At 37.0% G+C, this 18,655-nt stretch overlaps 2 protein-coding genes across 6 annotated transcripts in view; one reads left to right on the top strand and one right to left on the bottom strand.

The window, feature by feature from the left end:
- LOC118246478 (neural-cadherin-like) overlaps positions 1-7,608 on the top strand; it is a 63,038-nt gene extending 55,430 nt beyond the window's left edge. Inside the window, 5 exon segments of the mRNA XM_035543614.2 lie at positions 395-575; positions 1,455-1,699; positions 4,243-4,397; positions 7,209-7,423; positions 7,425-7,608. Coding sequence (XP_035399507.2) covers positions 395-575; positions 1,455-1,699; positions 4,243-4,397; positions 7,209-7,423; positions 7,425-7,608 — 980 coding nt within the window.
- Positions 7,609-11,559: 3,951 nt separating this feature from the next.
- The window catches only part of DPY19L3 (dpy-19 like C-mannosyltransferase 3), a 35,651-nt gene continuing 28,555 nt past the window's right edge, over positions 11,560-18,655 (bottom strand). For 4 of the 5 annotated variants that reach the window (XM_035543339.2, XM_050713144.1, XM_050713145.1 and 1 more), the window contains 3 exons: positions 16,677-16,809; positions 15,753-15,911; positions 11,560-15,078 (listed from right to left, as the gene is read on the bottom strand). In XM_035543339.2, the coding sequence (XP_035399232.1) occupies positions 14,917-15,078; positions 15,753-15,911; positions 16,677-16,809 (454 nt within the window). In that variant the 3' untranslated portion in view covers positions 11,560-14,916. The remainder of the gene's footprint in view (positions 15,079-15,752; positions 15,912-16,676; positions 16,810-18,655) is intronic. The other variant, XM_035543342.2, reaches the window with a different exon arrangement.

Below are 18,655 nucleotides of genomic sequence, written 5' to 3'. Positions count from 1 at the left end.
TTTTTGTTTGCTCTTCTTTAAAGGTAAGCTGTAAACTACAGTTACAAATCAACCAAGCCCAATTTATACTGATACACATTGAAGAATGTAGCAAAATTTCCACAGTATTTGGACTTCTCTTTTGAAAACACAGTGAAGGGGTGGTATATACTCGGCTGTCTTGAACACAAGCAGATGGAGGTCTGCAGCAGCACTTGGTTTTTGTAGAAGACATTTTGAATCTTGATCAAAAAATGGAGGACAATACTATGAAAGTTTAGGTAAATTCAGTCCTAGATTTAAACTTTGGTAGCCTGAGTCCTTTGTTAAATGTAAATTATGTCAAAGCTTACAGCTGCTTCAAATCATTATTGCTGGAGGGCTTTTAAAACAATCTGTTTGTGTCTTGCCTTAGGATGTATGAAAGATGTCAGATTTAATAACTACAGGATCCCACTGGATACTCACACAAAGGAGCTGGTGTCAGTATTAAGCGCCCAAAGCATCAAAGAAGGCTGTTCTTCAGAGGCTTGCAGGAATAACCCTTGTAACCAGGAATTTATTTGTATTGATTTGTGGATGATGCATGAATGCAGGTAAGTGGTGGAAATGAAAACCTCCAGATTCAGGTGGGAAAGGGTGGATGCTGGAGAAGTGTGCAACTTGAAGGCTGTCACTGGCAATCGTACCAAATCAGTCAAACTGCAGTAGAACACTAAGCTAGATGTCTGCATTGTATCGGGTTCCTCAGAGAACACTCTCCTTTTAGGTACTGACCTTAGATGATGCAAAGCAGTGTCTCCACTGATTCTGTAATGATTACATCTGCCTGTCTTAATTGAAGCTTGTGCTGTGCAATATAAATGCGCTTTCTTTTGTTAATATCGGACTTCTTATGCCATCTTAAGCTATGACCTTTGTTCCCTTACAGGCCTCTTGAGTTGAATTAGAAAGAACCATATCATTAAGCTAAGAGTTCTGTGTGCCTGGGGCTGAGTTTAGGACAACCACTTCAGTTATAATTCAAGTTAGCTGTGCAGTGAAAATGTGCACCTTAAGCGTTACTGACTGGCACTGACCACACAAAGGAAGTTTTCTAGATTTTTTTTTTCCTCCCTGGAAATTCACTGTAGTGGAAACACAAAGAACATAGCTTAGCTTGTCCTGCTGAAACAGAACTGCAGAACATGGCCCTAATAAAACTATTTTTACATATGGATAATCTTGCAGAAGCCAGTAGAACTACCTGAGTTCTGAAAGCCCCAGCTGTAAGGGTTTAAAGTTGTGGAGCACATTGTTGTATGACTGCTTTAGAAAAGACTGCAGTCCTATAATTATTCTAAGACAAGTAACTTATAGCAGCTACTTTGGAAACTATATAGAGTCATTGAAGACTGTTTTAAAGACTTAAATGATGTCTTTCATGTCTACTTTTCTCAAAGTTTAATGGTTTCATTTTGCCTTCATCTTTTCAGTTGCCCTCCAGGACACATGATCATGGAGAATGCCTCTGGTAGACAGTGTGTCTACACTGCATGTGCTAAAAGGCCCTGTAACTATGGTACCTGCATCTCGCAGTCACCAACCACGTTCCAATGTCACTGCCCTGATGGCTATACTGGACGTAACTGTGAAATCACACTGGCGATCTTTCACAAGGACACAGGCCTGACCTTTAGTTCCATGCTTGCCATCTGCATTTGTTTTTTGGCACTGTTAGGTAGTTATGGCAACTACATATTGTACTACCTTTGGTGAACTCATTTATCCATCTTGTCCTGAATAGTCGTCATCTCATCCACCTGCTGAAAAAAATCAGTTTCCTAATGGAGACTTGACTCTGCCTTCACTTCTTTGCTATGCTCTCAGCTCCATCAGCAAACTTATTTCTCATCCCCATGTGCATATATTACTAAGTGAATCAACATTTGATAGCTATGGAAAGTGTTTGCAGTTTATTTTATGCACATTTTCACTTCTTTGCTAAGGAACTGTTCAGATGCATAGCTGGAAGCAAATTCATTTGAACAGAATGAGGAAAAAATGCTACAAAATAAGAAGTTTGAAATACTACTGATCATGAAACAGATTTTTCAGTCCAGGAGAAACACCTTGCGTGATAGAAATGTACTTGGTCAGACAAGAAGAGTCTCTTGCACCTTAACCAGTTGAGTCACAACTGACAGCTGCTTTTGGCTTCTTGAACTGTTTTCAGGTATTTGGTTTCAGAAGGAAGAGAAAAAGAAGGATCTCACTATTCAGGAAGGATCACATCTGCTAGTTCTTCTTGTTTATTCAAATTTCATGAAGTCAGGACACATTTTTTTCTCATAGCTTTTACAGTTTTTATTAAGTTGAGTCCAGAAGTTGTAATAAGAGTATGAAGGTTTTTTGCGGACTATTTTGGATCAATCTGTAGCTACGTGAAATACTATCTCTTTCCCCAAGTCTGCTGGGTACTATGTTTGCTGTGCAAATAGGAATAGCAAGTAACATGGGAACCTAACTGGTTTTGCAGCTTTTGGAATCAGAGTTACTTAATGTTGATAGGAGATCATTATGTTAAAGGACTTTTCTTTTTTCCCTGTGTCATAGCAGTTTTGATGTGACCTTTGTGTTGTTACCTGTGCTTGACTGAATCTGGCTGAGAAACCAACAAGAACTTTATATAGTAATCCTCCTAATCTTTCAGGTCTAAATTATGTTAAAAAGAGTTGTTTTTAACCAAGTGGTGTGCATTGTTGTGAAAGTTTTAATAGATGTGGTTAACTATGGTGTTATCACACAACTGCAACTTTTGTTAAGAGAATTTTTAATAAAATCACTGTTCTCAAGATTTCAAGTGCCCTTTCTCATATATAGCTTCCAAAAAACTGGTAATGCCCTTATAAAGTGATAAATTCATGCAATTTTAAGTATAAATTTGTTAGCTTCCAGTAGATGAAAAAAGCTGCTTCTCTGACATTAGACTACATCTTTGAAAATCAAACATGGAACAATTTTGCAATTAAAGTGATGCTGGGGTGGCTTCACCTTGGTTTGATATCACATGCTTTTAATAACAACCATGTGTAGTGACAGCTCGAGATCATAAATTCATTTCTAGTTGAGCAGAGAATCAGGCAGGAACTTACAGTGTTGGTATCTGTATGAAAGAGGTACTGTCCTCAGGAGGAATCCTTCAGGTTTGGAATCCATTATGTCTTGGAACATGGGCTATATTCATTTTAAGAATTGGCTTTTTATTAGCAGTCACAATAATTGAATAGGAGAGATGTAGAACATTAAAAGATTTATCAAATATCTAAAAATCAGCTCAGCTAAATGACCGCCAAAAAATTACTGTGTGTAAAAATTTGTGTGTTGTGTTTCTGGTAATTCGGGGGTGGGGTAAGAAGAAAAGGTAAATATTTATCTCAAGCGCATTGATTCAGCTTGAAAAGCATAGCTGCACAGCACAGTGCAGGGCATAGCCCTCAGCGTACACCGGTTTCAGTTCAGAGCTCATCCAGGTGCTCTTACAGAACTGCACTCTGCAGTAGGTGCTCTGTAGGAGATTCCCGTCCGTTTAATTCACTGCAGTGTTAGTTAATGGTACCCAATAGTTTAAGGTCTTACTATGAACTTTCGTCTATTTTATAGAGTTTGTAGCACACTGGTATGTAAGCTTCTATTTACATAATTTTCAGTATCTTATGTTGAAGTTTTATAACTCCGTGTATAAAATGCACCTAAGCATTTAAGAAAAATGTTTATATTCATGGATGCTAAGGCACAACGTGCCTGATTTTTTTTCTAGTAGTATGTATAGAAGTCATTTCCTCTTTTGTCTCATGTCTTCCTACGCTTCATTTCTGTCTAATTGTATCTGTGACTCTCAACTCATTGTTATTTATGTGCTACCTCTTTGTACACATTTTCTCTTAAAAAGTTTAACTACAGTAAATAGGTCTCTGAACACTACTTGCAGCATTCAGTTAAGCTTCTAACTCCAAAGCTGTACTTTAAAGGGTATTTTAAAATACTCTCTAAAGGCCTTTTCTTATATCTTTGGTATTCACTTGTAACTACAAGTATGCAAAGAGTGCAAAAATCAAACATTTGTTGAGAAACACAAAACTATAGCCTTACTGGTTCTGATTGCACGCCATTGCTGCAGTTCTCATTAAGAGTGGCTGTTGTCTTAGCCACACTGCAGTACTTCTCTGTGTAAATGTCGTATTTATTTCTGAATTGTTGTTTTGCTCCTGTGTGTTTACACAGTTCTGTTCAGTGCTATATTCTTGTGGGCTCGCTGGAAGAGTCACAAAGGTGTGAATGGAGGCGTATACCATGTATCGGCCCCTCACGATGATTTGCAGGACATCAGAGAAAGTAACCTCAACTACAGTGAAGAAGGGGGTGGGGAACAAGACCAAGTAAGGACCATTGTGTTACATTACTATTACAAGGGGACTGGGGGCTCACCATGCTAATGAATATGTATTATGCTGTTCCTTTAAAATGAGGACCTTAGCCTTTGTTCTGCTGATTCATTACTGCAATTGATAATTATTTGCAATGGTTTGTACACAGGAGTTCATGTTTTTTAAGCAGAGATAAGTGCCTATAAATTTTTAATTTCTCTCAGAGCAAGTGATCTTATATGCATATTTGAAATTATTGTAGTGTGAGTTTAGAAGTGAAGAACCAACAGCTGATATCCTTGGTTTCATGACTCAGGAGATGCTGTGGTACCCCTGTAATTACTGCTGTAGCACCGAGGGTTTGAAAGAGCCTAACATGAACTGTTCTCCTTAGACATAGGCTGTCTGTTCTTGGAGACTGTTCATTAGAGCATTTTGTCTGCTATTCTGAATATTAGTTTTCTCAAAGGCCTCAGAGTTACTCAGACTTCACTTGTTAAGAAATTCAGGTACTCCATTTAAGCCTTAAAGTACATGGGGGTAGCTGTGGAAGAAGCTGTTTTAGGGATTTCTACACAGCGTTTTAAGCCAGAACTTTGAGAGGAAGTTGCAGGTATTATAGATGAATAATTTAAATAGATTATTTGCTGACCCACAGATGTTTGCCATGTTAAAAATATGTATTGCCTTCTTTGAACTAGTTAATCTCATGGGTTCAAAAGGTGCGATGACACTGCAGAGGAAATAATTTTCAGTGCATTAATGTGACAGATCAAAAAAGCCAGTGCTAAAGAAAAAAAAAAAAAAGTGTCCCAAAATGCAACATATCTTCAAGAATTTTTAGTCATAAAAATATTAAGAGTGTTTTACAAGGCAATGTGAGAAAACATTCTTACTTGTAGAGTGTCCTTAATTTCTTGATAAATTACTGTGAGCATATTAAATACAGGGACATCTTTCCATGTGATACATACAGCTATATACATAAATTCTATTTTCTTTAGTAAGATGAACTTTCTCTGCAGCATTTTGCAATTTTGCATCCAGAAGGTCTATAGATTGAGGAAATCCATAGTTACTCTATGACAAGTATAATTACTTCTGGAGAGATATTAAAAATACACTCCTGATTTTAAGCAGTTGAATCAACTAAACTAATGACTTGATGATCTTAATCTGAGGCTATTACTCCATCTTGAAGAAATGTTTTGAGTGAAGCCTCTACAGGTTCTATATACCGATCCTAAATTATTCAGATTTTGTAATTGCTTGGATTGCAGCTTCAATACTCCAGTATTTTTAATACCTAATTGTTTGTCTAAATTAAAAAAAAATACCCGGAATTAAAATAATTTAGGTATATTCTAATGTTATCTTAACAAAAGGATCCCAAAGGTATGTGGAACAGAGAGTTTTGTCTTTGGAATGTTAGCTGAGGGTAGATCTACTGGGACAAGAAAGAAGGCTGAATTACTAAGGAATTTCTGCACCTGAAATAAACATTAATATCCTTCTGAGAAATTAGAGTTTGGAAAAATTGTAGTAATTACTGCAGTGTTGAGTATATACTTAACATGTACAGTTGCATTAAAAGCCAGCTTTGAAGCCAGAGGCTTGTAGACTGCCAACTAGTAATGGTATATAATCAAAATATATGTTATGTCATTTTAATGAACAACTAAGAGCAGTGAAGAACAATTTTAGTATCACCCAGTTCATTGAAGGGATGATCCTTAATCTATATTTGGACAAACTTCCACTTAAATTTTGTACAGCTGAGTGTCATCTTTTCTTTTTATACTGGTAGCCATGCTGTTACTGGTAGCCTACACTTAAACATATTTAAGATATGCACAGGCTCTGTAGGTCTCATTGTCCACCACTAACAGTATCCATTCTCTGGATGAATGGAAATCAGCAGCTATTGTTACAGTCCTGTCCCAAAGCCTAGTTTTGACACTTATTTGGCCTCTTAATTGCAGGTGATTTTTTTTATTTTTTATTTTTTAAGCAGTTTTCTGTCTCTGATTGAAATTCAGTAATGGCTCACCAAGATTAGTTAGAATAATCTCTTGTAAAAACGTTACGCACGATTCAGCCTAGGAGAGTAAGTGTAATCTTCTGGAAAGTGCTGCTTTGACAGCTGTGACATCAGCGGTTGCTATTTAGATGAGAAATACAAATAATTGTTTGCTCTACTGCATTGTCTCATGCAGCCTGTCAACATTCTTCTGTGACTAACGTACTACTGTCCTGGTAGCTTTAGTGACCGAGGTTGCACTTCAGGAATTGCAGCACAACTATCAGATGACATTAGCTGCTTCTTCACTAGGAGAAAGGAAACCTTTTTTTGGTGATAATCAGTTATTTGGTTTTTACAATCATGCCACTTGATAATTGGCAATTACTCCACATTGATAGATCTTGAAATCACAGTAGATGTTTGAACTTTAAATAGCTACTTGTGAACTGTATTTTCTTGCCTTTGGTACTATATACAGCGTCAGGGTTTAGTGATGAAAAACACTCAGATCTGAATTTCAGAGCAAAAATTGGGACGCTTTTGTCATTATTTGGCTTCTAATAGGAAATTAGACTTGATTTTTAACCTGACTCTAGCAGTGCAGGGTGCATGGTGTTTCTTTGCTTTCTTATGCTCATTGTAGGTGGCAGAGTTAGTTGAACAAGCCAATCCTCGTGTAGTGTTCACACTAAACAGACTGCCTCAGGATTGTTTGTTTCTTGTTGATGTCCAATAGAATATGGAATCTGGGGACCTATAGAGAACATAATAAATTTAACGTGAATGGTTTCTCACTCCAGGATGCATACAACATGGCAGAACTGCAGGTGTCTATTCAAACCAGCCCAGCCTATTTCCTCTACAAGAAGAAAGAAAAAGCAACAAAACTGAACAGCTTCTTTAGTGGTGCGTCCCCAAGCATGCAGGAGCAGACCAAATCATCAGTGCCTACGAAAGTCTCTTTTTCTAGGGCAGACTTTGGTTAGTACTTGTCAGATGTTAGAAATGCTGACCACCACTCCCTGTGACTCGCTGCAAGTGTTTTACACCGAAGGAAAAGGCTCAGTCGCTAGCAGTCTCAGTGCTCTGAGTTCCTCTGACCTGGATGAGGGTATAATGTGTGATGACATTAAATAGTGGGGACCAAAGTTTGAGAAACTAAGCGAACTGTACTTGCATACAGATGCAGAAGACCTGTAGATTACCAGGTATGCTATTTTCAGAGTTTTGGAAGCAAGTGTGAAGGACTTCATGCTCTTGCTGCTTACTTTCAATAATTGTGTACTTACTTTTCAATAATTGTGTACTACTGCTCTCCCCCTTCCTTTTACTTTTTATTTTTAAAACAACTTACCCAATTGAAATTCCTACTTAACTGATATATTTAGTAGCAGGAGCTTGTCGGTCGTTCTGGCATTTACTTTGGGGGATATAAAGTAAAGGGAAAGAATACAGACACAACTCGGACTACTTAAGTCATTTACATAAACTACCTGAGAAATAAACAATTTTTTGTCACTAAGGTGATATTGGGCTTTTTGAGAGCTCCTTATGTTAGCTCATGTACACAGCATCTCTCAAAGAGCCCGATATTACCTTAATGGCAGAAAAATTTGTTTATTTCTCAGATAAACAAAATCCTGCCAAAAGGTTAATAATTAAAAGATGGTAGTTTTCCAAAAATTATGCATGAGCTATCCTGGCTGCTAATGTATCATAGCAGTATGACAGCACAAAATAATGCAACTCTCAGATACATGTTAGTAGAAAATCATGATCGTTTGGGGGACAAAGAGAAGGAGGAAATAACAGCAGTTGCTAGGGGTGAAATACCTTCTAAATTACCAATCCTCTTTTCAGCCTGTTTAATGTTCAACTAGTATTCTTTTTTTTTTTTTTCTTTTAAATAGAAAATATTTGGAACAAAGAAGGCACCATTCATATGAGGTGTTGTAAAATGAAGCCACTAAAATAGCTTTGCTTACAGTTACACCAGTAGATTGTTTGGGAGGTCTGGCTTTTATTTTCATTTTATAGGCTGGATTAATTTGCATATTTTCCAAGTGAGAAATGTCCATGCAGTATCTTGTTTGTGCATGCATTTGTGACACGCTTTGGACAGTCTTGAGCACTCAATCAACTAATGGTTACAGATTTCAGATAATGTGACATTTTCATCAGGAAAAGCTACGTGCCATTTTTACCCATGTGTAATAGTTCTGATTTACAGACAGTACATGGGCTGTGATTTTATGATTTTACTGATATGCTTACCTGGGAGGAAACACAGGTTCAAATATCGTGTCATGTTCACAAGTTGGGTATGTCAGATTCTGTAGTTCATTTCTTTAGCAGTTACAAACAGGATACAAAAAAAGAAGTAAATGGATACTATGCACAAAAAAATGTTTCCCCAGACAGCACTAATTGTGTGTGCATTCATTGTGTTCTTGCCACAACTATGGACAGACTGTCATTTTGGTCATTCTCATTTAATTTAGCTTGTAAGCTCCTTGGGGCAAGGACTGTCTTCTTATTTCCCTGTGAAGTGTCATACGTATCTAAAGCATCGTATGAATAATAAATAAGCCTTCTGTATATGATGTCTCTTCCTTGCATATATTTAAGGTTGACTGAAACTTGGATTCTGCTGAATTGCTTCCCTCTCAGCTTTGATCAGACACTTCCACAGACTTCAGTCGTGCATGCTCCTCTGTCTGAAGAGGAGCTGAGGGAGGCAGCAGTTGCTTCTGACTGACATGTGGACTCAAGCTTTAGGTACTCACACAACTGTTAATATCTCTGAGTTTTCCAGACAGACAGCTGCAAGCTGGCTGGGGCCACAGGTCAGCACTATTCTCAGATACGAGTGCTTTTTGCAACAGACAGACCACTATTCTGAGAAGGAAATGACTAACTTTACATGCAATATGTACTCAAGTTGTGTTCCCCATTGGCTTTACTCTACAATCAACCCTCTGGCTGGGATTAGGGAGCTAAGAAGCTGACATGTAGTATGTCTTGCTGCTCTGAACCTTACATTCACCACGAGCAACAGGACATGTACAAAAGGTGGATGGTTAACAGAGTGTCAGGTGTGACAGGCAGGACAAATGGCAAGGAAACTAATATATCTCAGAAAGTTCCAGTTGTTTTCCTTCCTTTTCCCCCCTATCCTGTAATCTTAATTCATTCCCACATGACTACCAGGTTGAGATTCACAACAGAATGCAATAAACAGAGGAGTCAGTGGTGCTTTGCTCCAACTCCATTGCAGTTAAACACATTTCTGAGCTTCTGAGAAAAATTATAAATGTTTACCTTCCCAGGAAAGTGCCCTGATTACAGGGTATTCTGTGACATGGAGAACTCAGCACTGTTTAAGTGCTTAGACCATCTGTGAAATACTTGACTGGTCACTGGGTGGGAGTAAAGCAAGCCAGACCACAATTCTTGTAGCATGGTGACTTTGCACTACATGAGCAGCTGGGTTGCTCAGCACAGTTGTAGAGTTACTCTGGTTGAGATGTCTCCAATTTCCATTCCCAAACAGGCAATTTGGAAGCCAAGCTGAAGTTGCTGCTCTACTACTTCCCCAATTGCAGCTGTGTTGTGATTTGTAAACATACATACAAAAATAAACAAACAAACCCTCACAGTTGCTTGCATTTGGAACTACAGTTACACAAAGTTTTTTTTTTTTTTTTTAACATATTATACAATGTAAACCAAAGGGTCAGAAAAACATTTAAAACACTACAGGAACTTGTGTAGATAGAGCCTCAGCACATGCTCATTTGCAGCTGTCATGCCCTAATAAAAACTGCTTTTCCTCTTCCTAGGGATTACGAATTGGTTCAATTAATTTATCTGTCTTAATTTGCATGTTGCTCTTTTAATTACCGAGGCAATCCTGAAAGCATATCTTTGCTTGTTCTGCAAACACACCCAGGCACAAGTATTTCAGCCCCTCTACAGAAAAACCTTATCAAAGCCCAGCACCGACATCTCTCAAGAACAGGGACAGCTGCTGTGCCAACAGAAAGCTTTGCAATGAGTGGAGGGGAAGAAAAAAATTAAATAGAAATCATTGGTCCCTACATAGCTGGATTTTCAGTAATCTGGTACTTTCATTAATCTTCCACGGTGTCTACAGAATTTAGCATGTAGTAAGAACATTTTATTGAGTATAAAATATTTGTAAAGGTCTGAAATTTAAATAATCACGTGGATATTAGTACTTATCTGTCTGCTTGCCAACTACATTAATCTTTGTGTTTTTCCCCTTTTAAAATAACATTTCCTAGTATACATAACATGTATACTAAGCCATATGAAAGCTGATTGTCTTTAGGGCTGACCTACTGGCTAGTACCAGAGTGTCTAGAAGAAAAAACATGGCTATGAAATGAGCAGGATTAGGAGAGTAGGAACAAGCTGAGCAATTTCTTAGTTATGGAAATGATTTAAAAAAAAAAAAAGTGGCCATTTCCTGGGGACTTACTTAAAATTGTTTGCACTATGCTATTGATAACCGTTGGTGAAGACATTTCAAAAAATGTGGTTCTCTGGAACACTGAATTCTATTTACACAAGCACACCATATCACGCTTATATTCTATTAGTTAAATTAATCTTCCGATTTCCTGTTTGTACCTGATTAACATTGGTGACAAAACTCAAAAAGTTCCTTCTAGGAGTGGTAGTACGTGTGAAGATATTCTGCATTCAGGCATCACAAATTGGAAAAAAAAAACCACAGCACCACATGCTGGATTATCATATATGTACTTCCACCCATCTTGCTTCTCCCTGCCAAGAGAACATCTAGATTTTTGAACACATATCTGTGTCAAAACATCTTTATTCAAATAAAGCACATGAGCTCTGTAAGGCTTTTCTCCTAAAAGTGTTTCATTTCTACTAAAGCTTGAGTTACAACGCAGAAACAAGCAAATCCCTGGTTAAAGCAAGTTGGCAGAACACAAAGATGATTCAAAATCCACAGTGATAAATGCCATTTTTACAAGCCTGAGAAAGGTCAAAACCTGTCCACTGAAAAATCTTTTCCTTTCCTTCATATGGACTGAAATAAAGCAGATTCCCTAACAGCGCCTTCCTCAATCCATCCCACCATAAAAACCAAAACCATCTGATCTTCAAATTATGCAATTTATTTAGTATACAAGAGTCATTACATCTCTTTACAACAACAAATAGAATAACTATGTTAGCTCTCACCAACAGAAATGTGAAAGACAAAATGAAAATATACTTATGGTCCTCAAAGGCTTTTTCTCCCCTAAAAACATTCCAGCCACTTGGTAACGTTTTGCCTCTGTGCTCTAAATACGTCATTCAGCGCCAACCAGTCCACTGATAATGCACAACTTGAGTCCTTCCAGACAATATGTAACACACATGAAATCATGACGGTGTCATTCACATAGCTAGTTATTTCAGATTTTTGGTAAGTGCATTGCCACGAGTGGTGTTCATGGGGATGCATCATAATACTACAAAACAGTGATATCACTACAGCCACTTGGCAATAAGGTGTATCAGGATGACGTAGATCAGGAACAGGTGAAGTTATAAAAAAAAATGCACATTTTTAATGCAGTAAATATATACCATAGTAAGACACAGGAAGTAGAGAAAATAACCAGACAAGTAAAACACCACGTACCTCCTAGAAGTCTCCCGGACTTAGAGCCAACCTCTAGGAACAGGAAGCATAGCCCTTTGTACCACCAGTCCCCACAGCCCAGTAGCTTGGCCAACACCGCTGGCTGCCGTGCCCAGCATGCCTTGCTCTGGTGGGCAAGCCTTTAAATCGGGGCAGAGGAGCGGCTGCTTGCTGTCTGAGTGCTGTGTTGACAAGTGTATGTACCTTTCCTCAGAGCTGGTAGGTGCTTTTGTTCCTTGGCATTTTCTGTTTTACTGTTTTAAAAAGATCGTTCTTCTGAATGCTTTATTAGATAGTTATTGAAATACACCCTTCATCTTAAATCTTTCAAATACAGAAATGTTGGAATAGCTTGGAAGTATCACAAACTACCTGGCCTTAATGACTGCTAGCTGCAAAAATTTCAAAAATGGTTTGTATCTAATGCTTCAAGTTTCTGGTGTGCTACTTTGGGAGATATTAGTGTTATGCAAAAAACTGTTACTGTGGTAGTTCTGGATCAGGAGAGTTGTGGTTTTTATGTGTACCCAAGAGCAAAGGGAGTTTGGATTTTATTTTAAAAAACAAATAAAACTTTTTATTTTCTATACAAAGGTTTAAATTTCTCTTTTGGCAAAATTACAGGCTGTGTTTTTGAAGAAAAAAGTCTACTTAATTGTTATAGTCTGGACTTCTAGTCAGAGCTGTTACCCACAAATAAATTGTGAAAATCTTGGGGTACCACTGGATCTTGGAATCTCTCATTTCAATCACAAGAAAGTAACTGCACCTTTAAAGAAAGATAAAACCACATTTTAAAATAAGACAGTACAGCCTAGATATACTTTACCTTACATATGCTTGTTTTCAATTACTGTAAGGCACTCATTGAGGAATTCACTGACCCATGCTTTCAGCAAGAACAGGCATGCATCATTACGAGCCTAATTAAAGTTTTAATACTGATTAAAATGTTTTATTATTGTATTATGTTAAACTGCAGTGGTCTCCAGCCTCATTAAGAGGTACAGGATAGAAATTACTCAGGAGTTTCAGTTGCCCAGTTTAACAGCCTAGCTACTGTCAATGTTTGATTTAAATACAGTCTGATTAAAGCATGCTTTCTTTTTGTGTTAGCATGACAGTGTAGAAGGATGTTGAACACTGTTAATGAGTGTTTACTGAATATAAAATTGTTTGAGCATGTGACATAACCATCTCCATCTCTTCAGTAATTTACCTTAGTACAATTGAAAAGGGAAAACATTTAAATCATTTGGAATTGGAACACGGCCTAGTTTTGGAAGCTAATCTCATTACACATCTTGATTAAATTAAATGTGGAATTTGCTATCAGTAGCACTTTAAGTTTCCCATCACTAGAAATTAATTGCAGTGGTAATTATTATAACAGAGTTATTTGCACAGGCCACAAACACTCCTATAGGTGTTCAAATGTTAATTCAACATTGGCCTAGAGGCACTTGATTATTACAGTTCTGTTTTCCATAAGAAACAAATGATCCTAGTGGATGTCTAATTAAAGTTGGAGAATACTGTTAGACTTTCAGTCAGACTTAATCTCTAATTTCCATATAAAACCAAAGCAGTGCTAAAACACAGTAAAAGTGACATGTTACCTACAGAGCATTTAAAAAGTCAATACAATCCACAAAGTTCTAGCCTGGTAAAAAGACAAAGACTACAAACAAATCACAAATTCTCAGGATTGAGGACTGCTTTCATGTAATCTTCCAAACCAATTTAAAATAATTGTAGTATCTTTCTTAGGCTAAAGAGCAAGGATACAGTGATTTTTGTGATAAAATAAATGGCCTTGTGACTGGAATAATGTAAAGCAAAGCTCTAATACCCAAACATATTTAAATACCTAAGGTTCCTGTCAATTTTAGGGGTGAATGTTTCTTCTGTAAGGTTGGCAGTGTTCAGTTTTGGTATCTTACTTTTGGAATTCATGTGGGGAGAAAATCGCCCCCCTGTAGATTCATAAAGTACATACAGAAAATAATGCAAGAGTCCAAGGTGAGAAATTCGTGTTTTGTTTGTCCTGAGCATTCTACAAGGATATTTTACAAGGATACATGCAACATATATCAAGCATGCTCCAACCTTAACTCTCATTAGAAATAGGTAACACTCCATCGTTATATGCATAATGTTATAAAACAGTATGTTTCTGTATCACTAAAAATGCAGGACAACGATTAAAGTTTTATTCTTTAAACTTGTTTGCTGATTCTGTAATCACACCCACAAGCTTAGAAACTCGTATCCACATACAATCCCAATGAATTCAAAAAAGAGGCACTCAAAGAGCATAAAGATCTGTCAAAATAGATCACATTGTACAACTAAACACTATTTTTTTAATTAAAGATTCACAAAGATAACACATACTCAGTATAGGAGTAGCATGGCCTGCTTTCATTGCATTTCTGTAACTTTATAGTAAAAATCCAAAACAGTGAGCAGAACTTCATAGGCTAGCTATTCTGCAGTGGTCATGCAGGCCACTCATTTTGTGTGTTTTTCAGCTGGTTACAACTTGAAAACAATTACATCCTAGGTATTTCACAGGTTGGATTTTATAATCAAAATGGTCCCAGTTAGCATTTATGAATCCATGACAATTTTGGCAACATCAAGAATGTTATCAAAACTAAAACTGTCTTAAAACAAACAAAAAATTGCAGTAATTAAACAAGAAACCATCAATGTAAAATGTCTTACAAATGTGAAATGTTTGTAAACTTATATATTTTCTAATGTGGGTCCTGGCATTAAAAAAAATACTGAACTTGAAGACATTGTTGGAAATGTTATTTATGCTTAGCAAGTTTGTAAACATGGAATGTTTTGTTTTGAAACACTCTAGTGAAGTGTAAGGTATAAGAAGGCAGATTTTTTTTGATTTCCTCACAGAAGCGAGGATACAATGAAGGCTTCAAATCAGGTTCATTCTCTCCCAAACCATCCATGATCTGTAATGAAATTGAACAACTTTGTGAAATATCTTTAGCCAATTCAGTTACAAAAAATAACAAGAAACCGAAAACAACCTTGGTGATACATTCAGAGGGTCAGACTGGCCAGATTTGTTAACAGTGACTGTGAAACAAGTGAGAGGAAAAAAAGTAACATGAAACCAGTAAGATTTACAGTATCATTGTCTCTACTATGGACAAAATGCTAACTCCTCAGTGGCAAGTACCTGCTTTGGGTTATGTGGTCTGCTACCGTTCCATGTTATTAGCTCTAGATGTTTGACAATTCTCCTTACACAACAGAGTAATACAACTGTTTACTTTTGCTGAGGGAACCAAAGCTATGAAGTGATTTACCCTGTGAAAGGGAGCATTATTTGTATTCTGTTCATCTGATGCTCAGCAGAAGTGATTGCTTATTTTGCACAGGTTGAATTTCATCAAATACTATTAAAAGCAAAGAGGGTTCAATCTGGCAATTTTGAGAATGTCTAAAAGCTCCATTAGGTTTTACTTGCTACACTTATGATGAAGTGGAAATAACCCAAGCTACTCCAAATCTTAACTGAGCTTCAACAAGAAGCTAAGCAAAATATTTTCTGTATAAATATTGTATTATTTATTATAATTTATTATAAAAATATTATATGTAAATATTGTATTGTACTTACGTGGCCGTTAGCTATATCAAGTAGGTCACGTAACCTACAGCCTCTACTATGTCTTCTTTCATAGCAAATACTGTCTTCTAGGATCACATAGTCCGTGCCAAAGGATCGCAGTATTCTGTAAACATCTTCAGGAGATCTCTTGGCATAGATCTGATAAATCTATAATAGAAGAAAACTGAGTTGCAAGGTAAGTGCATAATCACTACCTATTTGTTTGCTCTTTCATGATTCTGTTATTTTGAACCAGAGGAAGAATTGAGATTGGTAAGCCACATGATGTGAATTAGGTATTTCAAAAACAAACAAAATAAACACCAACAAAACCAACAACCCATCTTTATTCAGTATCCATTTACAGTCTCTACAAGATGGTATGCATACTATGATGCACAATAGTGTTGCTGCTGGCTATGAAACTGAAAGATACTGCTGCTGTTTTCAGAAAGGCCTTGGTAGATGCCTGTAAAACTTTCAGAAATGTCTAAATTACAGGAAAGGATTGCTCTACACAGTCTCCCTGTGCAGAGTTTCTCAAGGTAGTTTCTATATAAAATGTTATGTGCTGTTATGTCTGGGAACTCAAGGGACTATCAGGCAAATCAGGAAGTGCTCCATGTGAGTTTAACAGCCCGACTGGGCAGCAGGATCTGTAAATGCCAACAGTACCTAACAGCTGGTTCAGAACTAGCCATCTAGTTCAGTTATTCAGACATACACCAGCTGTCAGAAGTGACTTAGCAGATGCCCAAAGCACTGAGTTTCACAAATGAAATTATATTCTGGAACTGCATCTGAAAATCAGTTAGAGCAATGCATAAAGCACGTGATGTCACTTGCACTATGCCATTAGAGATTGTACGTGTTTTCCTGAACGGAGCCAGTGACGTGAATAGGAATTAGCTTAAGCAATTGCAATACTCTTACCTGTTTTGTTCTCTCTCTCAGATGTTTATCCTCATAATGGGGATGATTAGTTAACGTCCGTCCAGTGCACAGTTTGACTCCTGCTAATAGCTGCATGCTTCCAGCAAACACTGCTGTGTTTGGAGTGTTTGACCTAAACAAATGTTGATAAGTCTGAGGAAGTCTCTGTGGGGGTATTTTTGCATCACTTGTTATAGATCCAATGGAATGAAAAAACATTTTTCTGTCTTCATTATTCAGGGAGCAAACTGTTAAGCAACCATCATTTCTCTCAAATATGAGGCCTTGAATTCCAATATTTCCTTTAATGATGTACTCTTAAAAGTGTACAATAAATCACAATAATAAATACATACTCTGGAACTGTAAATAAAAAATACATTATGAGGAAATTTAGGGAAAACATGATCCTGAAAATGTTCACTAATTCCAATTTCATATGTTTCTTGGGCTCACAGAACCTCTCAATATTCATAAATTTCTACATCCTAATTATTTAAAAAATTCAGGAAACTTATTGTGACTTACATTTGTATGTGATGCAACGTATTCTACGTAAAACAGATAATCTGAATGCAAAAACTTGTTCCTGGTATTCATATGGAATGAAAATTTTGCCGTGTCACAGACATCAATCTTCCTATTCCAGCAATTGTGGGAGAGAAATTATGAGGAAAGTCACCCTTGCTGCAAAAAGCATGGTTCCTGTTGGAGGATCGGGGGATGCAGCGTGGGGAAAGAGGCCAGACAGAAATACTATGGATTACTGATACAGTGATCTCATCTGAAAATCAAAACCAATGCCTAGAATTGTTACCTAAATAAGTCCTGGTGTTTTGGGATTGTTTAAACACTTCCCCAAGAAAGCACTGTTTTGCCCATACTCCCCCAACAAGTTTAGAACCTGAAATATATTAAGACACAGTAGAAGAAAAAGTGTTAAACATGCCAGGCAAGAGCTATAACATGTATAACATGCCAGGCTATAATTTAAGGCTAATAAAAGTGGTGATAGTATGCCAATTGCTTAACTGGTTTCTAGCCCTTAGTGGGCATATAACTAAGGGACGTTCTAGGAAGAGATTAAAACAACAGAAAGAAGCATATACTAAGCCAATTAATTTTAAATTGAGGGAACATGAATAGATGCCTAAAATCCAAATGCATGCATGCATGGCACCTATGATAGTCAAACAAGTGTGACACTTCAGGGTGTGCTTAGGGAGCCTTTTGAAATTGCAGCTACAAACTCAGTCATCTTTAAGCTCAATGACAGGCTTGAAAATGTTGAGACAAGTATTAGCTTTTACTATTCCTTTGCAAGAGATTATGCTTATAAATGAATTAATAACTACAAACCCTTCCTACAAATTCTTGCATTGCTATATTGATCTCATCTGGGACAGGCAGAGATGGTACTTTTAATATGATAGTTTAACTTTACTGATTTACTAGTTCTTCAGTAGCTTCACTTGGAATTCTGCAAATATTTCATCTCCTTTAAAATTTCTTTTACTTAAAACATTGAAAATCATTAAGTGTCATGAAGTAAATGTTTTATTAAAAGAAATTAATTCATCTTAGAATATTATGCAAATGTAATGGTACTGACAGGCTGTCAGCTAGGATTCATCTTTGCATCTGCAAGAAAGCACAGTTCTTTAGACTAAGCTGAAAACATGTGGACTACGTTCACATGGGAACTTCAGAGAGCTTAAGACACCTAAATAGAAAATGATGATTCTGAATGCTTTCAATATGTCTGTGTTACTGTGGGAAGTCTGTTTCAGTTCCAGATTAGTTCAAGTTTCACAGATCAGCAATACTTATCTCCTGACTTGGCCTCATCCAGGCAATTTGGCACCTCTGATTCCTGAAGTGCCCAGGAGCAAACTTGCAGAATCAAGCTTTTCTTAAAAAAAAAACAAACTCACAAGCAAACAAAAACAGCCTACAGCCTCTTTTCTTACAAAAGAATC

This window comes from Cygnus atratus, chromosome 12, assembly GCF_013377495.2.
Source record: "Cygnus atratus isolate AKBS03 ecotype Queensland, Australia chromosome 12, CAtr_DNAZoo_HiC_assembly, whole genome shotgun sequence".
Taxonomy (NCBI): domain Eukaryota; kingdom Metazoa; phylum Chordata; class Aves; order Anseriformes; family Anatidae; genus Cygnus; species Cygnus atratus.
The sequence above is the reverse complement of the archived record's forward strand: the minus strand, read 5'-3'. Positions and strand labels throughout refer to the sequence as shown.